This window comes from Trichophyton rubrum (assembly GCF_000151425.1).
Source record: "Trichophyton rubrum CBS 118892 genomic scaffold supercont2.7, whole genome shotgun sequence".
Taxonomy (NCBI): Eukaryota; Fungi; Ascomycota; class Eurotiomycetes; order Onygenales; family Arthrodermataceae; genus Trichophyton; species Trichophyton rubrum.
In genome coordinates, this window is record NW_003456422.1 from 1,214,142 (window position 1) to 1,240,742 (window position 26,601).

The 26,601-nt window shown below is 47.8% G+C and overlaps 10 protein-coding genes across 12 annotated transcripts; 6 read left to right on the forward strand and 4 right to left on the reverse strand.

The window, feature by feature from the left end:
- TERG_06431 (uncharacterized protein) lies at positions 1-1,123 on the forward strand. The gene is made up of 2 exons (XM_047748617.1): positions 1-670; positions 743-1,123. Exons 1-2 carry the CDS (start codon positions 382-384, stop codon positions 871-873), a joined length of 420 nt encoding a protein of 139 aa, XP_047604603.1. The 5' UTR covers positions 1-381; the 3' UTR covers positions 874-1,123.
- An 11-nt stretch (positions 1,124-1,134) lies between these two features.
- On the forward strand, positions 1,135-1,911 carry TERG_12407 (uncharacterized protein). The gene has a single exon (XM_047751367.1). The coding sequence runs from the start codon at positions 1,266-1,268 to the stop codon at positions 1,590-1,592; it is 327 nt and encodes a 108-aa protein (XP_047606912.1). The 5' UTR covers positions 1,135-1,265; the 3' UTR covers positions 1,593-1,911.
- Positions 1,912-12,006: 10,095 nt separating this feature from the next.
- On the forward strand, positions 12,007-14,068 carry TERG_06432 (uncharacterized protein; the record flags this gene model as incomplete). Of its 2 annotated transcripts, XM_003233394.1 has the most annotated exons (4): positions 12,007-13,197; positions 13,271-13,324; positions 13,389-13,562; positions 13,631-14,068. In XM_003233394.1, the coding sequence occupies 4 exons, from the start codon at positions 12,007-12,009 to the stop codon at positions 14,066-14,068; spliced, it is 1,857 nt and encodes a 618-aa protein (XP_003233442.1). The 2 variants fall into 2 exon arrangements, with proteins under 2 accessions (XP_003233442.1, XP_047606913.1); XM_047750191.1 differs by lacking the exon at positions 13,631-14,068 and having other exon boundaries at positions 13,389-13,607.
- Positions 14,069-15,328: 1,260 nt separating this feature from the next.
- TERG_06433 (uncharacterized protein) lies at positions 15,329-15,859 on the reverse strand (the record flags this gene model as incomplete). The annotated part of the gene is made up of 1 exon (XM_003233395.2): positions 15,329-15,859. The coding sequence occupies one exon, from the start codon at positions 15,857-15,859 to the stop codon at positions 15,329-15,331; it is 531 nt and encodes a 176-aa protein (XP_003233443.2).
- Positions 15,860-17,841: 1,982 nt separating this feature from the next.
- Positions 17,842-19,200, forward strand: TERG_06435 (uncharacterized protein; the record flags this gene model as incomplete). Of its 2 annotated transcripts, XM_003233397.2 has the most annotated exons (3): positions 17,842-17,959; positions 18,020-18,395; positions 18,457-19,200. In XM_003233397.2, the coding sequence occupies exons 1-3, from the start codon at positions 17,940-17,942 to the stop codon at positions 19,198-19,200; spliced, it is 1,140 nt and encodes a 379-aa protein (XP_003233445.1). In that variant the 5' UTR covers positions 17,842-17,939. The 2 variants fall into 2 exon arrangements, with proteins under 2 accessions (XP_003233445.1, XP_047606914.1); XM_047750192.1 differs by having other exon boundaries at positions 17,842-18,395.
- Positions 19,201-19,754: 554 nt separating this feature from the next.
- TERG_06436 (uncharacterized protein) lies at positions 19,755-20,230 on the reverse strand (the record flags this gene model as incomplete). Its single annotated transcript, XM_003233398.1, has 2 exons — positions 19,755-20,074; positions 20,179-20,230. The coding sequence occupies 2 exons, from the start codon at positions 20,228-20,230 to the stop codon at positions 19,755-19,757; spliced, it is 372 nt and encodes a 123-aa protein (XP_003233446.1).
- Positions 20,231-20,778: 548 nt separating this feature from the next.
- On the forward strand, positions 20,779-21,770 carry TERG_06437 (uncharacterized protein; the record flags this gene model as incomplete). The annotated part of the gene is made up of 5 exons (XM_003233399.1): positions 20,779-20,833; positions 20,969-21,063; positions 21,140-21,163; positions 21,341-21,465; positions 21,593-21,770. 5 exons carry the CDS (start codon positions 20,779-20,781, stop codon positions 21,768-21,770), a joined length of 477 nt encoding a protein of 158 aa, XP_003233447.1.
- Positions 21,771-22,505: 735 nt separating this feature from the next.
- Positions 22,506-23,160, reverse strand: TERG_08906 (uncharacterized protein; the record flags this gene model as incomplete). Its single annotated transcript, XM_003233400.1, has 2 exons — positions 22,506-22,685; positions 22,978-23,160. The coding sequence occupies 2 exons, from the start codon at positions 23,158-23,160 to the stop codon at positions 22,506-22,508; spliced, it is 363 nt and encodes a 120-aa protein (XP_003233448.1).
- A 98-nt stretch (positions 23,161-23,258) lies between these two features.
- Positions 23,259-25,020, forward strand: TERG_06438 (malate dehydrogenase, NAD-dependent; the record flags this gene model as incomplete). The annotated part of the gene is made up of 9 exons (XM_047748618.1): positions 23,259-23,271; positions 23,359-23,390; positions 23,477-23,587; positions 23,656-23,743; positions 23,842-24,219; positions 24,296-24,380; positions 24,454-24,598; positions 24,667-24,803; positions 25,014-25,020. The coding sequence occupies 9 exons, from the start codon at positions 23,259-23,261 to the stop codon at positions 25,018-25,020; spliced, it is 996 nt and encodes a 331-aa protein (XP_047604604.1).
- A 295-nt stretch (positions 25,021-25,315) lies between these two features.
- TERG_06439 (uncharacterized protein) lies at positions 25,316-26,415 on the reverse strand (the record flags this gene model as incomplete). Its single annotated transcript, XM_047748619.1, has 3 exons — positions 25,316-25,828; positions 25,898-26,015; positions 26,096-26,415. 3 exons carry the CDS (start codon positions 26,413-26,415, stop codon positions 25,679-25,681), a joined length of 588 nt encoding a protein of 195 aa, XP_047604605.1. The 3' UTR covers positions 25,316-25,678.
- Between the last annotated feature and the right edge of the window lie 186 nt (positions 26,416-26,601).

Here is a 26,601-nt window from a genome sequence, read left to right on the forward strand (position 1 = left end):
CTAGGTCTGGGATATTGCTAGCGCACATCAGACATCTCTCTGGACACGACAAGACATCTATTCCCTTGATTTGCCCGAAACGGCCGCTATATCGCCTCAGGAAGTGGTGATAAGACCGTCCGTCTCTGGGATATTGTTGATGGCAAGCAGGAACTCATCCTCAGCATCGAGGACGGCGTCACCACTGTTGCTATCTCCCCAGACGGCCGCTATGTGGCTGCTGGGTCTCTTGATAAGAGTGTCCGCGTCTGGGATACCACCACTGGATACCTTGTTGAGCGTCTTGAGAGCCCTGATGGCCATAGAGACAGTGTTTACAGTGTTGCTTTTGCACCAAATGGCAGAGACCTTGTTAGCGGCAGTTTGGACAAGACTATCAAGATGTGGGAGCTTACACCCCCAAGAGGAATGGTACCCGGAACAGGACCAAAGGGAGGAAAGTGTGTACGCACTTTCGAAGGACACAAGGTATGCCAACTCCGTAGCGATCACCATATTATCTTGGACATGTTTTCCTGGCTAACCATCTATTTACAGGACTTTGTACTTAGTGTCTGTCTGACACCTGACGGCCACTGGGTGATGAGCGGCTCGAAAGATAGAGGTGTTCAATTCTGGGATCCTGCTACCGGCCACGCTCAGATGATGCTCCAGGGTCACAAAAACTCAGGTATGTCCTCCTGCCATTCCTCATAATATTCTTCGTGTTCTAGATCGTGGCTGACCTATTTACTTCTCAAAGTTATCTCGGTTGCCCCGAGTCCAACTGGCCAGTTATTCGCAACTGGAAGTGGAGACATGCGTGCTAGAATCTGGAGGTTAGTACTAATTCCCGTTATCCCTTATGATATTCGGTTAGTAACGATTCGCTAACCATCTTTATACTTAGCTACTCGACATGGAACCGCCGATAAATCTATTGTCACTCAATTCCCCATCCAGCTTCTCTCCACACCGCCACTCCTTAGCAATACTCTTAACTACTTACATCTTTAGAAATAATGGCGCAATTTTACTTCCTCTTCCCTGTCCCTTCTTGCCTGTCAGTTTATTGTGTTTTCACCCATATCTCCACCGGCCTCGTTCTGTTTGTGTGCTTTATCAATGTGCCCCGACGACAAACGGAAATGAAGAAAAAAAAAAAAAAAAAACACTTTTTGCAAAATGAATACTTTTTTCCTTTTTGACCCTTATATTTTGTTTGTGCCTCGACCTGCGTTCTCCTGTATTCCGTTCTATTATACTGTTCCTGTTATCGATCTGCAATGCATCTGTGCGCATTGCTCCCTCTGCCCTTCGACTATGCACCCTCCCGGCCTGAAACCACAGGTATAATATCCATACTTTTGCCTGCAGCTTCAAAGTCTGCCCAAAAAGAAGAACAAAAAGCTCATGCAGTTTTACGCCGATATCTGGCTAATCCCTCCGTTGCTGCTCTTACCACCTTGTACGTACCTCGAGTTGAGTGTTTCTTCACTAACTGTATTCGATCAACTCTCCTTTTCTACTTTGGCTGCTCTCGATTGCATTTCAGAGGAGGCGGAAGGAAACAAAGATTTGCCAGGACTGGAGTAATTGGCCCACTGGGATGATATCACGATGACCATGGTGCGGCGGCGGGTTCTTGATATGCTAGCAAATCTCATGTCTGCTTTCCTGTCCTTCTCTGCGCTCTCTTTTAGTTATCTTGTACTTTGTGTGTTATATTGTGCCCGTTGTGCTTTTTCGGGTAATATCAGAGCCTCTTCATCCATTCTCTTCCTGTATGTGAGTCGGGCTCTCCCGCGAGAGCTATCAATGTCGACGGACGTAAAATTGTCAGAAACTATCTACTAAAGGGTTCCGTTTAGGCAGGCAGCCACTACATACCTTCCTACAAGCTACACGTGATTAGTTGATGGCGGGTTGGTTCTTCGGCCATCAAATCGACCTCTTCTATAAATTTACTTAGCCCCTGTACCGTCCACTCCTTATTGTCCATGTTTTCAACTCAATGGTATGTTACATTTTTGCATATATCGATGACGCAGAAAAAGTGGTCCATCTGCTAAATACTGGCCTACACCAGCCATCGTTCAACCCCAATTCAGTGCCATTAACTAGTTATCGCATGTCCCAGCTCTGCTCCGGCTTACTTCGGGGGCTGGGCTATGATGAACCCCCATCTTGGACATCCCATTATCAATTTCCTTGGACAAGATTAGTTCCTGGACTGTTGCTAAATTGAGAACCCGCTTGTGGCTATGCCGTTTGACTACTGTCATGGAAGAAGTAAACTATTGCTCTCCTTGCATGAACTATTCCCAGGAGAAGAACAAGGAACTTCTACGCCCGGTCTCCATATTTATACCTGATAAATCCATGCGGTTACTCATCATGATAACGGGCGGCTGACAAAACTCAGCCTGAATGGCAAGTTGATTAAATCCCTCTACAAAGATGGAGCAGCAAGAGCTTGTTTCATTTCGTGTGTAAACACAACGGGTTGATATCTAGACTGATACACGTCTTGACGCCATATTTATCTATCATTTTCAATCAACTTCGCTCTCTCCATCTTGGAAATTGGGTGGACTTTTGTTACCAGGGCCGCGAGCACTATTGGTTTCATTTTGCTGTCCAAGGGGCCCTGTGTAAAGGAAGCCAGACCCGGACCAGTTTCGAATGCAGTTCGCCTGATTACATACAGAGGATCCCGCACCTAAACGCCGAATGTACATACGTTGAGGAAGTCGGGGCCTTTCTGAAGCTGATGACTTATTTTCTTGCTGGATATTTTCATTATTGCATGGCCAGGTTTACTGACCCCCATAAGCCTAGCATGCCAACACCTTGGAGGCTATCGTTTCCTGGGCTGGAAACCAGACATACAGAGCCACAAATAGGCTATGGGAGGAGGGTCTAGGAATTCGGACCGGATCCGAGGTTATACGATATTTGTCGGCTCAGCCCTCAGCTGTACATGAGATTCCGAACCGGCCGCCATTCTCATCCTGTGGATCGATAATTAGCTGGTAGTAGAGATATCTTGATTCTAAGGATATTTAACTATATACTGTTTGGTGACATTCGCTGTGCTCCGGCATCGCATGTATGAATATTCACCCGCCTACTCACGGACAGAATACCTCCCATGAGACGGCTGGCTAATGCTCCCTTGGGTAGATGTCAGTTAACCGTTGCTCGCTAGAGGGTTCCTTAACTTTCCCGCCACTGTCAAATGGGTGAGAGGCACAGTATCCTGATTTATTGAAGCTGGTATGTGGGCTGTCATACCCATGTCGAGGCCACCAGAGCGGAATAGGTTGTGCGTGCCTGTAAACGAATAAATGTAGTGCGACATCGACTAGGGAGAACAACGGCCAGTCATAGGCAGTACGTATCCTCGTGTCCCTTCATACGCCTCCAAGTGACTTTTCAGCGGAATTCTCATCAGGTTACTACGTGGGACGAATTTGCCTTGCCAAATCCAACGCGCGCGCAGCTAGAGATTTTGATGTGACGGAGCCTATGGTCGATAGAATATATCAGATACCACCCATACGGACTTCTGAGAAGCAGGCCACCTATAACCAACCGCAAGTCAGTAGTCAAGACGACGAAGCTTGCTAATGGAAGGGTTGGGCGGAGATAGGACGAAAAGGATTCCGACCTATCATTCTGGGTGTAGACGGGGTACAGCAGGTATCACAACATGATATCACCCACAATTCATTCTGGTATACGGAGTACTTATTGACAACTCTTGGGGTTGCTCCGGATGATGGTTATGATGAAGTGAATAAAGACAGTTCTCTCCTACACAGGCTCGGCCAAAATTCGTGGATTGTAACACCGAAGACGCTCCAATAAGATAACAACACAATGGAGAGAATAGACCCCCTACTCATCTGCAATTGTTTGTATCTCCGCAAGTGACGGGAGACGGTGCCGAAAAATACTACATTTCCCTGCCCAACGAAGCGGATATTACAAGCTGGATGCCATCCCGCGGCCTGGACTGCACGTTGAGACGCTTGAGGCTTGCTCAGCGTGGGAGACGAGAGGGAAAAAAAGGAAGAAGGCTAGCTAGCTTGTTCCTTCACCAAATAGCCGAAACACACTGCACACTGTTGAACGTCGGCTCGTGGTTTCTTCTTAGAAGCTAAAAATGCAAACCGGCCCTTTGGATGGCAAGAAAGCATGCAACATGCATGCAGCCGGTGAATGTATCCCGTTTGTCTCCGTATATAGTGAGGACGAATCCCGCGCAAATACAAGCGGAAACAAAAAGGATTTACAAAAGAGCACTCATGATCATGTCTTTTCCATGGGAACACAGTTTCGTATTCATTTTCAAGTGTGAGAAGCTGAAGCCGAGAATGGGGAGCACATTGCCATCATCCGCATAAGATATCAGCGCCTAATGCGAAGCCTTGCAGACGACGACCTCTCTCGCCTTGGTATTTAGGCGAAGATCATCGATCCTAGTACCCCGATCTAGAGGCAAAATTCGATGAAAGGGTATCCAGGAAACGCCACCTTGTACATCTCTCTAAAATCATTGATTGGATGGGCTAGTTAACGTGCTAGCATTTTCCTTTCATACAAAGCCTCACTTTTGTTTTGCGCGCCCCCTCATAACTAAACAGAAATAAGTGCGGAAGGCAAAAATGAGGCCGAGTGTGGGAGAGAAACTGAAAGCGAGTCCCACGGTTCGTTCCTGTTTCAAGCTGGCCTGCGTTCCTCTTTAGTGTTCGAGACAGACATGAGTTCTTCCGCGTAATTTCTTTTTGGCCCGATTGATATCCTATCCGCGCTCAGGACGCCCTTTCCTGTGTGACGGAGAATATACGCCGTGGAATGACGACGTATAATCGAAACCATACAGTGCATGTCTGCTGCACAGCGTGCTTCGTGGACTCAGCCGGTCCTCCGTCTCCTGCTTTTCAAAGTTCAAGATGGGACAGTTTTAGCGTCAGGTATAGTATCAGGTAAGAAAACACTTATGGTAAGTGCCTGCCGCTGGCGGTGTTCCAGCAACGGATAGTGTGGTATTTTCTGGCCACTTTAGCCGTGTCTTGTTTACTTGGGCTTCTCCTTTGCTCATTCTGAAAAATGCAAGGGGGGCGCGAAATAGACACATCGATTTTTGTTGTCAATCGATAGCTGTCGATAGACAATCGATAGTAGTTCTTCCAGTTAGCTACTCCGTATGCATGTAGGAGATTTGTCGTGGAGACCTTTTGGATGATCCAAGTAAGGGTTTACCCCTTTATTCTGTTTGACATGCTGGGAAGTCATTCCAATTCTTGACCAATCATAAAACTATTTTCACTCATCAAAGGAGTCCAAATCGATGACACTCTAGGCCCTGTGGCCACAGTGCCATTGTCTCGATTTGAGAGCATTCAGAGAGGGGAGAAGGGCCAGCGACTGTGAATCGCCTCTTCCTTCCCCCCTATGCCGAGACCAAGTGGTTGATCATTTCCTTTTTGCTTTTGCGGTTATGATAACTCGATTTTGCGCTGAAAAGATTAAACGGGGCATAACAGCAAGGTAAGTCAAGTAGTTCTGCGGGAAAAATACAGCTAGTAAATCTTAAAAGGGGGAGACTCCTTGTATCAGATTAAGCAGCAAGCCCTTATACCATAATTGGGAAGCTGGAAGCGCCGCTGCGGAAGTGGAAGGGGAAGATCAATCACGCGGAGATACTCTCTTGATCCTAGGATAGGTGGCGCCCCTTTTTCAAAGCCTTTCTTTTTTTTTTTTTTCAGATTCATCGTTGAACCCACATCCTGCGATCCATCGACAAGTAATTCCGCCTGGGTGTTGTTAGAGTCTGCCAGTCTTTTCAGGGTACTTACCGTGCACGGAGCAAGAGAGAAAGTTATTTTGAACGTGCCAGGCTGATGATCATTGCTTTTTGTGTGATTTTAAGACTGAAAAAGTAATATAAGAGGGGAAAGAAGGTCGAAGTCATCCCGAGGATTTGGGTATGGAAAGATTCTGTGTGTCGTTGCGTTGCTCTTGCCCGCCATGCCTCCCCTGTCCAATTTTGCTGCAAGGGTTTGATAGGAATCCACTAACTCCATATTACGTGTTGTCGTAGTAATATTTCTATGTATAGGCGGCAAGGATAATTGTTTGCATACGGAGTACTCCGTACTTTACAGTGTAAAGGATAAAAATAAGGTCGGCGTAAAGTATTATTCATCGACTGAGATGGATTTTTTCATGCACTCCGTAATGTGCGTAAAGAGTCGGATAGTGAAGGATAGCGAGCCAGCGGCATTACAAGAGACGTTAAATGCCGTCTCCGTAGGCGGTTCGGCTTGAACGGACGAGTCGGATTAGGCGCTTGTCAAGACCATTCCTTCAAGGTGTCAAGATATAGCGACAGCCGCGAGTATGCCTTGTAACGCACTAAGCCTCTAGCTTGACAGAGAGTGCCGGCAGGCTGGAGAGATTCTGGGATGAAAAAGCAAAGGAAAAAAAAAGCAAGCCGTTCCCGTCCGCAAAAGCACGGGCCTAAACGAGAGGCCGGGCAAGGGCCTGCGTTTGAAACGCAAGGATGTTTATTTTAGTTCTTCCCCTTTTGTTTTTTGCCCCATTCCCTCTCGTTTGGCGTGTTGCGGGCAGCCGAAGGGACATTAACGCATTTGGAATCTGTGGAGGAGCTAGGAGAGTGGGAGGAAGAGGCCAGCAAAACTGAAAGCTATTTTTATGATCCCAGCACATCTAAAAAAAAGGGGGGGAGGGGGAGGCAAGGAGTGAGCTGAAAAGCGAGGGCGTCTCAGATGTCTGTTCCTGGCGATAATTGTCGTGTGGGATGGCTTTCAATTTCACCTTGGTCTTCTTCATTGGATAGCTGATCGTTGAATACGTGCCCTTCTGACAGCGTGCCTTGGAGCCCTCGAGGGAAGATTTAACAATTTAGCCTTGCATATTTTCGTTGTTTTCTTTTGCCGCCTCCCATTCCTTTTTCCTCTCTCTCTCTCTCTCTCTCTCTCTCTTTTTTTTTTTTTTTTTTTTTTTTTTTTTTTTTTTTTTTTTTTGGTTTGTTTTCTTTTCTCTCTTTTCTTTTCGGTCGTTGTTGTTTATTTCTTTTTGCTGCCACGTTCCGTGATCAAGGTTAGCCGGGAGCTAAGTAGGGGTCCGAGAAGTTGGCGGCTGCTTTTTCCTGGGTCGATGAGATATTGAATGCTTGACGTCTTGTTCGCTGATATCCAAGGATAGAGTAAGAGGCATTGGCCCCTCCTCATGTTGAGACGATGTGTAGAAAAGAAAAGTGCTCTACTTGTAACTCAAGCTGCCTAGGTCGATCCATGACGTCTGCTCTACAGAGTGCGGAGCGGTCGGTTGTTCAACATGGTCAACGCTCTCTCATAACTTTGAAGCTAGAGGGCTGGTTCTAAGTAGTAGGAAGCTGGCCATGGAAAAGTTTTAACTATCCTTATAACCCAGGGAAACAACACGAATTCTCGTGTTGGGGTGGCGGCTGTCAGTTAATATTGAAGGCATGTCTGCGTATGAATGTATATTTATCACAACTTTCCTTCCTTTCGTAGATATTTTTCACTCACGTCGAGAACATTTCGTGTTGCGAGTCGCGTGGCATGCAAGCTCTGAAAGGTCCCTGGTCATTATGTTCATCAGGATTTGAGCACAAGGTGTTCTCCTCTAGAAATCGGGCTGTAGGGGCGTTTGTTTTTCGGTCTAATGCCTCATGCCTGGCGAGAAAGGGAAAACTGTAGAAACGCCTCGGGTTTCAGGATGATGTTTACTTTTCCTTCAGCCTTTTCCCAGATATATGCACAACTTACATACAGATATCGCCGCTCCACATGGGATCCCAGGGGAGAGGGAGCCGAGACGTCAGCTTGGAAAAGCAGACATACCAAAAGCAAATTTTTGATTCTCGTTGTAAATCCAACTTGAGGCTACACCGTTTCTGTTGCTAGTAGGACGCCGATGTTGGCTGTTCGAATCCACGATGCGGGCTCCGCCTGGACAAGCCACCGATCGGCTTTCCCTTTTGCCGGGAGTGCCTGTGCTGAAAACAAGCCGATACATACAGTTTTTTGACGTCCCAAGAGTCCTTTGCTGAAGATTTCATGCATCTCATCGATGGAGTATCAAGATTAAAATAGCATCCGCAGTGGAGATGGGAGCTCTCAAAGCACCGAAGAAGAAACGTTGAGGTTGAAAAGTCGAAGTCTTTCGGTCGTCGCTTTTGCGCGAGTTCGTTAACTGCTTAGCTCAGCCATCGGCCGTTTTCCATTGGCCAGCGGCGACCACATAGGCCTTTTATTGGCCAATCAAAATACGCTACACGGGCCAATCGCCTGCATCCTCCGCTTACCTCAGCCACCGAAATAGGAAAGCTCACGAGCTTCTTATTCGCCTGATAAAAAATCCGACGTCACGCTATTTCCGACGTCCCCGCCGCTTCCAAACGTCAACCAACCTCGACACTGGAATGCCGGCGCTGGCGAGACGTATCAGATGGGCGTGGGAGATCAAGAAAAGAGGATACGTACGCGGCAGTTGTTCAGCCGGCTGAGCCACAGTTGATGACTAGCCATTATATCAGCCTCGATCCGACCACCACGATTTCATCCCATCCGTTTTTCGTCCATTTCCTAGGGATACGACCCACATGAATCCCCGTCATTTGGGACCGTACGCACCAACCCTTGCAGCGCTTAGCAGAGCAAAAGAACGAAAAAAAAAAAAAAGCCTCTTCTCAGGCCGGATGTGCTCGAAATCTTCCGCGATTGGCGGCAGGTCTCGTGCCTCTGCCGGATCTTTACGGATGTCAGGCCAATAAGAGCAGTTGCTAGTCTGGGGACAAGTGAGAAAGCGACAGTTGGAGGGGATGGGTGGACGGGCATGCTCTCCAATCAGGCGTCAGCCACCCTGGCCCAACAATCAGCAGCTAGCAAACAATAGTCTGGGAGCTCGCCACTTCGAACAACCAGCGACTCCATAGCCCGGAGTTACGGTACACAACCTAAATAATGAGAGGTCAAGGGAGTGCGCTACTGACGACCTGACAGCGTACGGGACGAAGACACCACGGAGTACTACTTATTTTATGTATGGATGGAAGGGTGCCATCGTACTCTGTACGCACTCACGGTTGGGGTACGCACCAAGGATGTACTTTGTAATTGGTGGCCCATCCAGAGTGGACAGGGTTGCGTACCCCATTAGTCGGTCTCCAGAGGCAGGATTGATATGATTGATTGAATTGCCGTGGCTCTCACGAAATGCTAACTCTGCTACGGGGTTTCGATCGAGAATTTGCCAGATAATCAGCATGCTCTGTACGGGAACCAAGGTTGGGCTGTCCATCCATCACTCGAAGGAGCTAGACCTGGGGGTGGGAGAGGTTTCAAAGAGCCAAGGCAGTTCTTGGCTCTGGTTGTCGGCTGACCGTGTTTTGATGGAGAGTTCACCTTCTCTTTCTCAGAAATTGTGCCGTATTTCTCGGCGTGCAACTATAACGCCTGCTCCGCTTTCTTGACGGCGAACAGATAGGCTTCTTTGGTCTGGTCGCTGTGCTGATCGCCTGTCACCATTTTGCTTCCCTACCCTCGGAAGCAAGGCATGGCGAGGGAGAACACTTGGTTTCGGGGGATGAACCTGTCTGTCATCCTCATGAACAGTGCATGGCCCAACCCAACAGGAGCTCGGAGACAGCTAGAGGACATGGGGAAGGGAGAGAGGGTGGAAAACAAGTCCCTTGATCATCGATTGTTCCAGGACCCCCCTGACTGTTGCATTACGCTAAAAGCTCCGTGCCCTCCGTGTATTATATTTCGACACTGTGGAGGGGCTTTTGGGCATTCCGAATTGAGCGTCAATGGTCTACCAATTTTGGGCGACTAGTGGTACTCCACTACCCTCGCCTGTCCTACTCCAGACCTGACCCTCGAATGGACCACCTCTGGCCAGTGGGATGTGGCATTTTGCTTTTTCCACCCTCGCCAGGCTTCCTTTTTCTCCCTCGACCGCCCACCACAATGGGCTCTGCCACCATTTCAGCCTTAGCCTAACCAAGCCTTAGGCTCGATTTAGGTCCTCTCGGCTGCATACAGAGTCTCCATAGACTTGAACTCAAGCCCGCTTTTCCTGTCCAAACATGGATGCCGGCCGCCAGATCACAATCCTGCATCTGAGCTTGCTTTCGTCCACACCCCTTCTCCCTTCTGCCCCTAAAATACCCACTTTTTTCTTCTTCGCCCTCCCTCCCTCTCTCCCTCTTTTTTTTTTTTTTAATCTTCTCTTGTGCTACCAATCTGGTATTTTTTAGGTGTTTGAATCCGTGCGATCCCTAGCTCATTCGTCGGAAACGTTAGACCATCCCTCTGCCATGACGATAAATTACTCAGGATCCGTTCTCTTTTCGGTGTTGCAGGGAGAAACAGAAAGCCAACACTAGAGAGCCAGCAGAGAAAGGTAGGCAGGCAAACCGGCAAACCCACCAAGAGATAGGGAGTGACATACCGTCAGACGGAGAGAACCAGAATTTCCGCGGTACCGCCCAAAACGAACAAGCCGAACGACTCTTTTTTTATTACGCTTCCTTACATATCAAAACCTCTCCATCTCTTGGAGCATATGACCCACAGGAAGGCATCCACCCAGCATCCAACCGCCAAATAGACTCGCTTCTGCATCTCACGTTCGATGAATCGCGATCTACATATACATGCACTCTCGCACGCCTGCGCACTGTTATCAAGCAGCATCTCACCATCTTCACCTATAGCTTGACTCCCCCTGGCAATCCTATTGAAGTGAAAGGCCGGCTGTTAAACCCCACTCTGCAGCTTCGCTAACGTCAAGTTTCCGCGACCAAGCTTCAAGGGAGAGTTTAAGCTATCGGAAGAGAGTTTTTGTTACTTTCGTTCCGTATTATAACACTGCGGATTACATCCCCGACGATTTCACCTTGAGAGAGTGGTCATTTGCTCCATTTATATCGTTCACTCGATTTATCTCTTTCTTTTCCCTTTTCCTTTTTCTTTTCCTTTTTCTTTTCCCTCCTCTCCCCGCGACCAAAAATCATACCAATGATTTATGCTTAATTTTTCCTTCTGCCGCTGATATATAATTTATACATAAGCTCCTTTTCTCCCTCCCAACCTTCCCTTTTGCGAGACTTCTTGCCCACATCCTCAGGGAAACGAAACCCCTAGCATCGGACAACAAACACTACTTGGTGTTGGTCACGGTCTTTGTTGCCTGTTGCCTCGCCGCGCCGACAGCCAATCGCCGTGCAGGATCGTCGAGCCAACTTTTTTTCCCCTTCGCCTCAGCCCAGCAAGTGACCTCTTCTTTTTTTTCCTTACGACCAAGTCACCGCCTGGTTTTCTGGCTGTCTGGCATCAACCAAGGAAGAGGACAGCACAGCATCAACAACGTCTGTTTCTCACCGCAGCATCCTTGCCTTCTCGCTCCATTGACGTCTTCTCGCGACGCTCCCTAGACTGTATCGCCCTCTAGATTCGTTCTCCGTCGCTGACGACGTGTTTCAATCACTTTTGTTCTCTCGACTTTTCCGTCGACTTTTGTCAACACCACATAGCCAGGTAGAAGCCAGATTAACAGCAGATATCCTCATATCAACCTGCGAATACCCGTGTGAACATAGCAAGAGAGGCCTTGAAAAGAGCATCGAGAAGCAACACATAGGTGAATAGGAAAGAAGGAAATAATAAAAAAAAAAAAGGAAAAAAAAAAAAAAAAAAGAAAAAGAAAAAGAAAATATTCACCGAGCAGCACGAATCCGAAAAAGAAACATAAGAGAAAAAGCACCCAGCAGGCAAAAACAAATAATTACACTCGTTGTCTCTTAACCCCAGGCCGTTGGATCGTTGTTCTTTCCCTTCAGCATTGGACAGCTACACCTTGTTGACGTCTAAAACACATCGTCGACTGCCTTCGAACGTCGCTCCTGCCCGGGGATGTGGTTCGGCCACCACACTTGGAGCATCAATATCTTTGTGATCCAAAATGGAGACCGCAGTGCCTGTTCCGTGCACTTTTTCTAGCCACGATCTGGCTAATGTCACTCATCGACGCATGATGGCACCTCACCACGAGCAAAACATCACTTACTACTCGAACCCGGCGCTTTCGTATGCAGCTCCGATCCAGTCCTCCTCGCTCGACTTCGGCCATATTCTGAATACCAACCAGCACCCGGCGGCATCCTACCACGGATTCTTTGGACAGAACCATTCGCAGCAGCAACCACCGCCGCCACAGCAGCAACAGCAGCAGCAGCAGCAGCACCCGCATCATCCACAGCATCATCCGCAACACCATCCGCAACACCAACCGCAACACCCTCATCAGCCCCATCAACCACATCCGCAGCACCAGCAGCACCCACCGCATCAGCCTCACCCATCTCACCAACCTCACCCATCGCATCAGCCGCATCAACCGCACCAGCAGCAACAGCATCAACCGCATCCGCACCACCCACAGCACCCACAGCAGCAACAACCACCACCGCCTCCTCCTCACGCGCAACATCCCCAGCATCCACAGCATCACCCTCACCCACAGCAGCAGCAGCAGCATCAACAACCGCAGGCGCAACCTCAGCCGCACTTGCCACCTTCGCAGTCACGGTTGCCACCGAACCAACCCACTACTTTGCAACAGCCAATTCAGGAGCCTCGGCACGCAAAGAATGGCGTCTCTCGCATGGTTGGGACACCGGCCACACGGGTTGAGGAAACGCAGCCTGCGCGTGCCCCTATTGATCAACCACCTCGGAGTGCCGAAATCAGCAAGCTGCCGTCACCACCAGGTAGCAAGCCAGAGGTCGAGTTCTCCACCGAAATCGATACTCTCATGAGGGCAATTCAATCAAAGCCACGAACCACGTCGCAAACTCAGCTACAACTGCCGCCACTCCAAAAGTTCAACAATGGCACGTCTACGTCGAGTAACGTTGCCATGCACGGGGGTGCTCCCGAATGGGCTCAACCAAACTATGGTGCTCCCATGTCACAGGAACAGGCCCAACAGATACAACAGCCCGGCTACGCCCCTCATCAACAAACTCGTGGTGCGTCGAAGCAAAAGTCGCGACGCAAATATGAATGTACTCTTCCCGACTGTCGCAAGAACTTTACCCAGAAGACCCATTTGGACATTCACATGCGAGCTCATACCGGTGATAAACCATTCGTATGTAAACCCCACAATGCTGTCTCATCAACCTTAAATGAAGTCGGCTTACTGACTCTGGTAATGCATATAGCTCTGCAGCGAGCCCGGCTGTGGCCAACGATTCTCTCAATTAGGAAATCTGAAGGTAAATTGGCGATAACCCCTGATCTGAAATTATCAAATTTGGCTAAACTGACCTGCTTGTCTAGACTCATGAACGGCGACACACAGGAGAGAAGCCTTATTCCTGTGATATCTGTCACAAGCGTTTTGCTCAGCGAGGGAATGTTCGCGCCCACAAGATTACCCATGATCAAGCAAAGCCGTTTACTTGCAGGCTAGATGACTGTGGAAAGCAGTTCACTCAACTCGGAAACCTCAAGGTATGTTATTTACTGATTGAAATGAAGGATCACGGAGAAAAGTAACCCTGACACTAACATCATAATAGTCTCACCAAAACAAGTTCCATGCGCAGACTCTACGGAACCTCACTGTGCGCTTTGCTATGATAACTGAACCTGACAGAATGAGCCCGCAGGACGCCGAGCTATGGGAGTACTTTGCCATGCTCTATAAAAACAGCAACAAGGGAATCAAAGGTCGTGGCAAGGATCGTCGTGTTTCGTCAACTGCCAAAACCCGCGCGAATTCTACCAAGACGACCACCTCAGATGCCGCTGCCAATAATATCATCAGTTCTGCTCCTGCTCCTGCTCCCGCCGCCCCCTCAAGTAGCAGAATGCCCGCACACCAGCTCCCTCTTGGCAGTGAAGAAGAAGCGAAGCTGATGCGAGAGAGAAGCTACCATCGTGGTACTTACCTTGGGACACCCAGCAGTGATGATGTTGAATTTCATGAACAGATGTATCAACGAGGCGCGCACTGACTGGGCTCCTGGAGGATGGAAAAATTAATGAACAGCACCTCGTCTGCCAACTCCAGTTCGATGACTCAAAACTATTAATATTATACCACTATAAAAACCAAAAAAAGGGACAGAAACCGAGCACAGTTATGGGTATCTGGAGTACATAAAGGAGGGTTTGGAGCATTTGGCGGAAGTGTTACCGCACCAAAAAAATACGATGAAAAAGCACTCGGCTCTGCCAACTCTTCCCTTTTCTTTTTCTTTTTTTGTTCATGCCAGCAAAAGGGAAGGACAAATGCGTTCCCATTCTTGCATTCCCACCCAACAGCGAGAGGGATAATTGCTTAATTCCATATCTTTTTCCTACACTCCTGCTACTACTAACCATTCGGCTCTGTTGCATCGTTTATGGAGGGGATCTGCGTTTTATCTCTTCCCTTCCCTTTCCTTTTTTCCCTTTCAATTGGCCTCTTTTTCAATATAAAGCATGAGCAGCTAGCATACCTCGACCTTTATTCTCCTTCTCTGTTTTCCTTCCTTGGCTTCTTTTGCTTTCTGTGCTCGAGATATTCGTCTGGCTGTAGTTTCATACCATTATACCAATCTGTTTTGTTACCTTTATACCAACCCAACCCTATCAATCAAAGCTACTTGCGTCTGTATTTACTAAATTTCTCTTGCGTCTCATCACCACTTCCCGCCGTTTTATATTTGTCAAGACTCCTGTTTCGGCCTCTATCCTCAATTAGCCCTTTCGATTCCGTACGTTCTACCGATCCTCTACCAATTCTCCACATACGCTGTAGTCAAAACCTGTTAGTTCTCTATTCGAATGATAGCCTTCCTAGCATTTTTGCCTATATATTTTGCGGTGCTTCCGATTACCTAGATAATTACAGGAGAAAATTAACCATATCAATAGCCGTTAGCCGTTGTCGTACCGGGACATCCCTGGTAATAGCTTAATTGGTAATTATTTCGCTGAGACAAGGAAAGCGGACGCTGCGCCACATCCACCACGGTGCCATATAAATGATTATGGTGGGTCGGTCAGCCGAAGTGATGAATGCTAGGTTATATTTCGTAGGCACATGTCCTTACATACCACTACTCCAGCGGACAACTGCAGAATATCAAACTGTCTTGATCCAACACTTCAAGTGGTACAAGCTTTAAGAGCGTTTGTTACCCTTCAATGGTATATTAAAACACCCTCCTGTTGCTTATATGTATGGGCTGAGAAGGGATGTCCCGCGGGAATTAATAGAATAATAACCATCATTTGTTTACCATAAGATATACCCTTGTATTCTCATATACAAGGAAAGTAACCCACGTACTGGGCAAAACGCGAACCAGGTTCGGTCCTAGACCTTTATAGAACCCAGACAAGCCTTCCGTTCGTAATATCTGTGCAAACGCATCCCGTACGCCCTTATAGGTCCCCCTGGCATCGTATGTTTGCAGGCGGGCTCGAAGAACTTGGTATGGATACGTCACGCCGCCGGCAAAGATTTTTGATGTTCCTGAAAGAAGGAGATAGTCCATATTGCTCAGGGTCTTCAGCTGCGTTGAAGGGGTATCGGTCGGTGTCGGGAGTCGATCTGAGGAAGAAGCTTGAGACATCCGTGTGCGATACCTCTTAAGCTGTTCGTAAGCCATGAATTGCAGAGCACCGTGGCACACTCCGAACATAGCTGGTATTAAACCTTGGTAGAATCCAGTGAAGCCCTCCATACGGTATATTTGTTGGAATCCAGACATCATTGACCGGTAGGCACCTGGCACATGAGCGCCTGTGGAAAGCATTCGCGTTTTGATAACCCATATTGGATTGGTGAGAATGGTTGTTAGCACTCCTGAAGGGATATATATGTTAGTGTATACGCAGGCCATAGGACCGTATGTTATCTCAACATACCAGATGTCCCAGATGCCACGAAATAATCCAACGAAGTAAGACCACCAGACCCACGAGAAACGCTTAAAAGCTCCTTAATCTCGCCGTACCATAGGAAATATAGTCCCCAACTCACGGAGTTTCCGACAAGGTTGGGTGTGAGCCCTCGATAGAATGCCTGTATTCCACCTTCATTGCGTGAAATTCCACGGATGATGCGGAGCGAGCTGCCAATCCTCGAGGAAGAAAACCGGTCCACTACAATTGAATGAGTGAAGCAATGTTAGCACTGGAGTCTTCAGTAATGGGGTTGACATTCCATACCTTGGAGCCGTGTCTTGACAATATCAAGCGGATGGACGACGAGAGTTGAGCAAACGCCGGCAGTAAATCCAGCTATCGTTTCGACCAACGACGGGGAAAGACCATTTTTGTCATTCATGAACCCTTGTAGCTGGGAGATTCTTGATATTCTTCCGGTTATCGTTGTGATAGACTGTGACAGTTCAGTGTCGTTGTCATCTTGAAGCAGAGATTGATAACCTGTTAACTAATTGAAGGGTTTTCTTTTTTTCTCTTTTGCCGAGTGGCTGAGCTCTTTTGGCCGAAGATATTTTTCGGTTGTTTATTCCAGCTTTATTACCTAAAGGTTCCCTGTTCCCTGACTGAAAAAGTTGTCAATGAGACATCGAGGATGTATTCAGATAGTTGTATGTCCCCTGGTCCTCATACACCGAGATTCTACGAACATTTGGGAACACCGGATCGTCGGATGTACACAGGAAAACCCATTCATAACCAATAGTAGTTCAAAGTACAGGTATTCGAAGGCCAGGGAATGACTGGCGCTCTATTTAATTTGGTGCCTTCGTTGATCTTGACGGGATGTGACTGGGGTGGACATTAAAATGCTGTGCACGATTGAGAAACTATAGTAATACAGTAAGAAAGGAAACAGAGGTATTCCGCAGTAGAAGAGACGGTAATCAAACCCCACAGTAGTCGTAAAAGTAGATACGGCAGAATTGCAGCATGGTTTCAGTCCGAGTAGGAAGACTGGCCGGTCAATTGAGAGGAAAAGAATCGAGTTTGCACACGGCCTCAAGCCTGTGTTGTCGAAAATGTATTATTTCCAGTCGTTCGTATAAAACACCGCCATCCTCCACATAGTCGTACGCCTTTCCATGCCGTTCCTAAAATATTCGTCGTAGAGGTTTATGCGAGAGGAGAGAGGAGTCTAATAGGCGTCGTGTAAGTTTGAGAGGTTAAAAGTAACTAGGAGCTCAATATCCTACTTGAGAAGAGCCGGTCGTGGCTCACTGTATGTGTATCCTGGTGAGACGTTAGCCATTTGATACTGTTTTAGCATTCGGATATTAGCCTGCTCGTCGCTTACCAAGGTAGACAATCAATGGAAGATATCCACTGTACAGCCATCAGACGGCAGAGATTAGCCCTCTGGATCGCAGTCTCAAAAGAACCAGCCAGTAATGACACGTTGAGGATGTCATAAGAAGCATATTTTCCACGTACTAGTGAATAGCAACCCGTGAAATATCGATGACCTTGGAGATGCGCTCCTATAACTCGTGTCAGACCATGCTAAACCAGCCGCAATGAGAGGTGTTTTACCTTTGTCTCTTCCGAAAACTGTATCATCTTGTCTTTTGATGTTATTATAATCAAACTGTGCAAAGTAAGGCTTCAGTAGGGTTGCTTGTTTTATTTGATTGAAATACAGAAATTCGTCCTTTTTCTGCGTCTCTGAAGCATCGAGAGATTTGAAAGGCCTGGAAAAAAAAAATTACTTAACTAGCTTCTTTTCTTGGCGTTCAACTTTGTTCTTTTTTCTGCCTTTGCTTGCAACCTCCAAATAATATTTGAACAACCGACACATTACTCGGCAATAGGAGGCAAGGGGAGCCGTGCAGCTGTCGCGCGTTTTATACAAACTTTCACCTTGCGTATTTGCCAATTTAAGTGGCAGTCATGTCTGGCGCAAGGCATTGGTAAGGAGTATTTTTGCTTGGGCGCGGTTTAGACAGACAGCTAACTACGAGGTGTCTTAGGGAACAAGATAAGGAGGCTACCGTGTATATTGGTAACCTCGATGAGCGGGTTACAGATAAGCTGGTATGGGAGCTGATGCTCCAGGCTGGTCGGATTGTTAACGTACACCTCCCGAAAGACCGCGTCACTCAAACACACCAGGGCTACGGCTTCGTCGAGTTTAACAGTGAAGAAGATGCAGAATATGCGTCCAGGATTATGAACCAAGTTCGTCTGTACGGGAAGCCCATTCGAGTCAATAAGGCGTCGGCCGATAAGCAGAAAGCTGTCGAAGTTGGCGCAGAGCTATTCGTTGGCAATCTGGATCCCATGGTTACAGAGCAAGTGCTATATGATACCTTTAGTCGATTTGGGTCTTTGATATCGCTCCCTAAGGTTAGTTTTTCGCTGTATAACAGATCTTCATGTAAACCTGTATTAATCATGTGGGCTCTAGGTTGCTCGAGATGATTCTAACTTGTCCAAGGGTTATGGATTCATATCGTTTTCAAACTTTGAAGCTTCAGATGACGCTATTGCCAATATGAACGGACAGTACCTTATGAACAAAGAGATATCTGTGCAATATGCCTACAAGAAAGACGGTAAGGGTGAGAGACACGGTGACCAAGCGGAGAGAATGCTTGCCGCCCAGGCCCGGAAACACAATGTCCAACCACAGCCACAACAACCAATACCGCCTCAATTCGCCGGTGGTGCGCCCACTGGTCCGGGTGGTGCTATAAATGCCGGTGTGCAGAACGTGCCTTCTGCCGTGCCGGTGGCAGCGGGGATGGATGCCGAACAACAACGACCGCCGATCAATGTTGGGCCAGTACCACCGGACTTCGGCGCAGGCAGAGGCATGCCTCCCGTTATGAACGGCGGATATCCTAATATAAACATGGCCGGTCCACTCCCACACCATCGGGCGCCGCATACACCTCACACACCTCACCCACCAACTCATCCTCCTCAGCCGCTTGTTACGCCTCCTGCCGGACTTCCTGCTCGTCCCCCGCCATCGCAAGCTGGGTATGGCGGACCTCACGCAGGCTTTCCCGCCCAGGCGCCTCGATTTGGCCAGCCTTCCCCTGCGGGTTTTGCTCCACCACCAGTAGGAGGTCCTCCCGGTCCTGGTGGTCCGCCAGGACAACTCCCGCCTGGGTTCCAGCAACAAGGTTATGGTCGTGGCCGTTGAATTTGCAAATAATTCAAGAAGCTGTAAAGGAATTATACCTCATGGGAGGAACTCTACAACCTCCGAAGCACCTTTACACACGGAAAGCGTCCCAGCTACGCCTCTTGCCTTTGAGGCTTATCTAAGGTTTAGGCTCTCCATTCGCTGTATCCAAAGCTGTGTCTGTGGGTAGAATAGAGAGAGTGTGTCAAGCCTTCTCTTTGTGGCTATACGCAAAATATTGCAAGTGAAATATATGAAGGAAGGCTATTAACACGGTATCGGCGGAAAAACAAACGAAAGAGAAATGATACAAACGATCAACGCTGGAATACAATAGACCAAAGAGATAGGTCCGGTCAGGAACAGTGAAGAGAAGTAATGGATAGCCGCTGCGTATCCATAGGACATGCAAGTGAAATCAAAGTAGGAAATTAGAACGAAATGCAAAACACCGTGCTCCTGTGCTCCGTTCCGAAGGAAATTAAAGAAATGATTATAAACGAGGGTTTAGGGAAGGCAAAGGTATTATTTCCCCGAGGGCTTGCGCAAATTATTCAACAATAGCCCGCCCGTCATGAGAATGACACAAATTTCGGATCCCGCGGTCTCCCATCGGGGCCGATATTATTCATTGCAAATCGTTGTTCAGTATATATCCGCCTTGCTTCATTGAAATCGACCTTTTTACTTCTCATTATCCGGAGAACCTCTGACTTGCCGCGCTTATCTAGGCCAGCACGCGAGTCTCCTTCCATAATGTTGTCCGCGAGGTTAAAGTCAGCAGAGGACAAGCCTGCTTCAGCATCGCCTCGGAAACTTGTAGGTAGTTTGGTATAGAGGTAGCCCGGTACGGGTAGATGAGGAAGCCAGCGTTCACGGGTAAAGTAGGCCGCTGTACAAGGTAGTATTAGCATTGAGGTCAACTCTGGCCGCTTCCAAGAGATATAAAGCAAAAGGTTGGGAGCAGACGTTAAATAGAAAGCGTCTTCATCTTACCTGCGACAGCTAAAAAGGCGAAAAAGGTGAGAGAATAGAAAAAGTAGCCCATGACGCCGATATATTAGGCAGATCAGGGATCTTGCGTCAGGCCGTGGGTAAGAAAGGCTAAGTCTGTTTTGAGGGTCCTTAGGTGGCTGCAGCAGAGCACGGTCTACTATAGAGAGGTAGACCAGTATAGAGCAGAGAAGAACGAGTGTAAGAGTGGCGCTGCCCCCTCGATATTTCTTTCACTTGCTTGATATGATTGTTGTTGTCGTTTATATCTTCTCCATCGTCTCTTTTCTTCTCTTTGACTATCAAGGTCAGCGTCTAGCCTGGAGAGATTACATAACTAAACACGTGGTTTATTATTACTAATGAATGAGTCATTCTCTAGTCTAAATCGGGCCAAGCTAGCGAGAACGTCCTGAAGAGGAAGTTTAGCCGCGTGCCAAGACCATTTTGGCTGGGCGGTTAGAAAAAACACACAAGAAAAATTAGTCGCAAATTGAGAGCAGAAGAAAGGGAAGAAAGGGATATCAAGTTCAGGCAAACAACCAACAACCAAACCCTCCGTCTCCCTTCACCAAACCTCCTGTTTCTTCTTCCCTAGACGCCATGGCCACCTCCGCCCGTCCTAACGTGTCTGACGACTTGGTCTGGGCCATTGCCAGTACGAATTCCTACCCCCGTCTCTTATCTAGACTTTGAATTTGCTGCAATAGGCAAATGTGTTGCGACTGAAGACGCGCCCAGTTATACGTACGGGTGAAGCTGATAAGAGTGGTTTTATTTTTCGAATAATTAGGAACCCAGAACGCTTTCCTGGTCAAGCGGAAATGTGCTGGTGGTGTTCAGTTCTCCCGTGACCCATTGAACTTGGTCAACAAGCACTCCAGAAAGGTTGGTTATTCTCTAGAAGGTGTGCATATATGGATATAATCAGAATGGCTATGCTGACAGGCTGTTTCTGCTATAGTTTGCTGGTTTTGTCAACTCCAAGGTATTTCGCCCACTCACATCCTAGTGATATTATTTCTTTGCGCCACAGAAGGAATGAAACCAAGAAATTTAAGACGGAGGAGGAAAAGGAGGGATTTAGGAAGGGCCCTGCAACGCAGAACAAACATCGATGGATTGATTACAATCTTCTGACGGGGAATTTTGCTGGTTATATTAGGCTATCGGTGTCCAAGGTGCTGAGAACGGTGGTGTCACCGTCATCTCCAAGAGACCAAACAACTACAACAAGCCAGGTTCCAACACCTACACTGCCACCCACGGCTCTGGCTCCTCCAACCGCAAGTAAGGATAAGCCCCGAAATTCTGCATCAGCTGCCTATCTTCTATACTCTATGGAGGTAGTTCAAGAGAGAGAAGGTAGAGTCTACTTTTACGGAGCATCCTGCTAAATATATATGTTTCTGTCTAGGGTATACAAGGCTGTTGCCAGCCGAGCTGTAAGCGGTGGATACCGAGCCGACCTCCGCGCTGAGGCCGTTTCCCGTGCCAGTGCTATCCGACTATCCCAACGACCAAAAAAGGACAGCCCTGAGAAGAAGCTTAGAGGTGCCAAGGCCCGAAAGGCCGCTGCTGAAAAGGATGCTTAGATGTGTTGGTGAAAGTTGGGAGATGAGGGAAGCTGGAAGTGTGTTGCTGCGAACTCTGGAGATATCGTTTTACAACTGTCTCCCAGCCGGCCCTAGCTATACTTCCATAGTCAGGGGCATGACATAATTAAGTCAAAAAATAAATACGAATCATGGCTGCGTATTGATACCATATGATGAGAGTTCTTTTCCACTTTACACCCTGTTTGTATTCATGACCTTGTGGAATTGCAATATGTCATGACTTTTTCTATAATTATCTTTGGATTATCTGCAGGCTTAACTCGAAGTCAACACTGCCCAATGATGACGTCTATATTTACTCCTGGCCTCGCCGCTCGCACACTAAACACTATCGGACGGTTTCCGTGAGAGCAGGGTCAGGTTAAAGCTACTCTCGTCGCTCGCTGAACCCCCACTGTACCTTCGAGAAGCCTAGTCATGCATGGTAAAGTGGCGTACTCCATAGAATCGCCCTCGCCCTGCCTCCGTCAAAGAGGGATCGGAAAAATCCGTAACGATTCGTTCCGTGTCGGGGTGGATTGACGACCGTCTGCTTATGCCTCGGTAGAGTTCCTGAAAGACGAATGAAGGCACCTCAGTCATCGCAAGACGGTTAACAATATGGTATTATCTATCTTTCTCGATAAACAGCTCTCTAGAGACGTGGCTAGAGGGCAATACGGTGTGCTAGTCGATGGGGGAGAGGTCGACTATGCGGACAATTGCTTTTTTCTATGGCTTCGATTCAAGCTTTCCCGCGCCGCGTTCCTGGAGCTCGAGAGTGGGGCCTAGCATGCATCCAACGTCGAGCCCATCGACGATGATGACGATGATATTCAAAGAAGCTGGAGAGTGTCCGACTTCTTTCTGGCGGAGGGACTGGCGCCGCTGCCCGAGAAGCCGTCTTCTTGACTAGATATCGCTACAGCTGCCAGAGAAAGGCATCCCAACCCGCCAAGCTGGATGTACAGCAACTGAACCTGAGGGACGAAACCTGGCTTCACGTGATGGCGATTGGGTAGGTGTGCAGAGCTCCTTGCAAGCCGCCCATGGCTTCGCGCAGCTGAGCAGCAGAGGCGTCGGGTGAGCAGAAGGCAGCGTCCCGGCAGACGGAGCAAGGCATCTGCAAAGGTAGGCAGGGCAGTGGAAGAAGAAGCAAAAAAGCTGGAAGTTGAAGCTGGAGAAGGAAACGAGATAAAGAAACTCCATTATCGGCTGAGTCAGCTGCATGTGACTTTAGCCGCGGGCTGATAAACTCCGCAAAAGGAAACTTGAGACCTTTTCTCTTCTTCTTCTTCTTCTTCTCCTCCAACTTCAACTTCAACTCCAACTCCAGCTTCATTCTCTTCTTCAACTTCAAACTCTCCAGCTCCACGACTAGCTTCATCTCGTGAGTGTGTGTTGGGCCTAACTGCCTGCCTTTCTACATGCTAATTGTTCTTTGCAGCTTGCTCGTCATAGTTCCCCGCTTCCGTCCAAGCAACCATGGTTAAAGCAGGTGAGATTCCAGTTCCTGACCCAATGCTTCAGAGAGTATAACCATGTCATTAAAGGTGTTTCTAACCATGTATTTTATGCTGAATAGCTGTTCTCGGTGCTTCTGGCGGCATTGGCCAGGTTGGTAGTCCCGCTGGATGGGAGGCTCCTGTTTGCCTTGGAGTGGGGGCGAGTGCGCTGACCAGGTGAACCCTCGGGATATACAGCCTCTATCTCTTCTGTTGAAGATCTGTCCTCTCGTCGACGAGCTTGTTCTTTATGATGTCGTTAACAGTCCCGGTGTTACTGCCGATCTCTCTCACATCTCTACTGCCGCCGTAAGTTGCCTCCTGGTATGAATTAGTGGCATCTATGGCTTCTCTAGACTAACTTGCGTCGTTATAAGAAAACCTCCGGCTACTTGCCAAAGGATGAAGGTCTGAAAAATGCCCTCACAGGCTGTGAACTCGTCCTCATTCCAGCTGGAATTCCTCGTACGTAATCCCAAACATCCTGACACTCTCCCTCCCCCCCCCCCCCCCTTTTTTGCGTTTGTTTCGTCTTGCATTTGTTGCTAATAATCTGGCAAAAGGCAAGCCTGGAATGACCCGTGATGACCTCTTCACCGTCAATGCTGGCATTGTGAGAGACCTCGTCCATGGAGTTGCTGAGTTCTGCCCCAAGGCGTTTGTCCTCATTATCTCCAACCCAGTCAACTCTACCGTCCCGATTGCTGCTGAGGTGCTCAAGAAGGCTGGCGTCTTCGATGCCAAGCGTCTTTTCGGTGTCACTACCCTTGACATCCTCCGCGCAGAAACCTTCGCCCAGAAATACACTGGGGAGAAGAACCCATCTGATGCTACCATCCACGTTATTGGAGGACACTCTGGCGAGACTATTGTCCCAGTTTACAGCTTAGCTAAGCCAGTTGCTGATATCCCAGAGAGCGAGTACGCCGAGATCATTAAACGTGAGTACACAAATGGCACTCACTTTCCTTCTCTAGTTGCCTATATTTCAGCGTTAACGCGGGTTCATCACGGCAGGTGTCCAGTTTGGTGGTGACGAGGTTGTTAAGGCCAAAGACAGTGCTGGCTCTGCCACCTTGTCTATGGCTTATGCTGGTTACCGGTAAAGCCCATTCCCTTCTTTTTCGCTTCCAGGCACCATTATAGATTCAAGCCGACTGACACGGTAATTGCAGCTTTGCTTTGAGCGTCATGAAGGCTGCCAAGGGTGAGAAGGGTATTGTTGAGCCTACTTTTGTTCACCTTAGCGGCATCAACGGCGGCGATGTCGTCGCTAAGGAGACCGGTCTTGAGTATTTCTCCATGCCAGTTGAACTCGGAGTGCGTATATCCATGCTTGGAATCCCTTTAAAGCTCTTTCCAGCGCTATAGCTAACAATCTGATACAGCCATCTGGTGCTGAGAACATCGTCAACATCCTTCCCAACGTCAACGAGAGGGAGAAGGCCCTCCTTGAGGTCTGCAAGTCCGGCCTCCAAGGCAACATTGCTAAGGGAATCAGCTTTGTTCAGAACCCTCCACAAAAGTAAAAACACCCACCTCACTTCCAGCTGCCCCCGAAGCGTCTGCCTTCCATCCTCTGGTGTCGTGTTTATCGGATCATCCTTGGTCGCCTGTTGCTTCTTCCCATCAATCCGTTTTATAGTGGCCTTCACGGGTTGCATTTTTCATTCGATCACGGCTCAACCTAATGGCGAATTATTACTAACCAAACATCCTGTTTCTGAGCATATAGGCTGTAGGTCAGGAGAATACATACATAAGCTCTGAATGGTTGAAGAAGCACTGGTTTTCTTTTCATTCATTCTCAAGAACGATGGCAAGGACGCGTTCGCTGCTAGGAGATTGCAAAAATTAGTTTGCCCATCCATACCTCCCATTCTTTTATGTTATTATATCCCTTCTCCCTAGCCAGAACAGAAAAATGTTACCGTCACATTTCTCCTGAGTTTGAGGAACGAACAGTTTTTAGATGAGAACAAACAAATGAATAAAAATAGGGTTACACCTTCTAGCATTCCCCTACTTCATCTGTCTGTAACTCTCTGCCATTCGAGGTGAATGAGACTAATTTTCAGGTCAAAAGGAGAACACCAAGGAAAAATAGTATATTGTAGGGGTATCTGTACAGCATAGAGAAGATAACGAAACAAATACACGAGAGATACGCCTTGCCTGGTAGGTATATAAGCAAATGCATTTACTAGCATAAACCCGTCAAGTTACTACCGGTGTACCAGAGCCACCAGCATTGGCAGTAACTGTGCTATTGATAGTCTTGATCTGAAAGGTAGCTAGCGGGAGATCTGAGCTTTCAGCCTGGACCGTAGCCTCAATCCCCACGCTTGCAAGGGTGCCGCGGATTATACCGCAAGGGAACCAAAGATACTTCAGTCGACGTTAGCTTGCATCAATTAACGAAAGGGTAAAACGGGGGCTTTTAAGTGAGGTATCCCGTACTGTCTGTGCACGCATAACTGCCTCACTTCTAACAGACATGCTCATGCGGATAAATGGCCGGAAAGCATTATCGGTTAAAACATATACTCCCTGTGTCAATTCCGGTTAGCTAAGGGACAATTGATATAGGTATGGTATGCCTTAGATATGAAAACACACCCTATGATTTGTCTTCAGGTTATCCACCTGTTTCCTGAACAAAATTGTCCAAAGATCTTTACATAAAAATTTAATCACATCGAGATTATCAGCAAACCGGGGTCTATCCCTGGAGAATCTGTAAAGAAAAGTGGTATACGTCAGCCTCTTCCTGTGCTCTCATATGGGTATACCGGTAGCGGTTGTGATAAGGATTACCTTTCTCCCAACCCCAGACCGACTCTATATCCCAATGACTCTAGTCTAAAATATATAGACTCGCGATACTCTTCGTCATCCATAACGGCCACAGATGACTTGCTGTCCTTCTCTTTTTCTTTCTCTCTTTCCTTATTTTTTATATCTAGTGCCTCGCCTTGCTTGACTGGGGAGTCCTTTTCTCCGAGCTCGAGTTCTTGTACTATTCGTTCCGCCATAGGTACAAGTTCGATTAATAGTAGATCCAGGCATGATGCGTTTAGGAAACGGGCGTGAGGGTCGGAAGCGCTGAAGGGGGGTGTAGGTGTGTCGAAGGGCATTGCTGCGGTTCGCCTTAGCTTGTGGGTAGGTGGTAACGGGGTCTGATTCCGTCGGCCCTTGCGGATGGAGTCGATCGAAGGGTAAGCTTGACTATAAGATATTAAAATTGAATAGATTTATGTGATAGTTTCGATTGATCTTTGTCTTTCCTGGCCGTTGTTGGTGTTGCTCAAGCTCGACTAACT

Coding starts and splice junctions, on each gene's coding strand:
- TERG_06431 (XM_047748617.1), top strand. CDS start 382: ATGTGGGAGCTTACACCCCCAAGAGGAATGGTACCCGGAACAGGACCA. Junction 671..742: donor CCAGGGTCACAAAAACTCAG/GTATGTCCTCCT, acceptor TACTTCTCAAAG/TTATCTCGGTTGCCCCGAGT.
- TERG_12407 (XM_047751367.1), top strand. CDS start 1,266: ATGCATCTGTGCGCATTGCTCCCTCTGCCCTTCGACTATGCACCCTCC.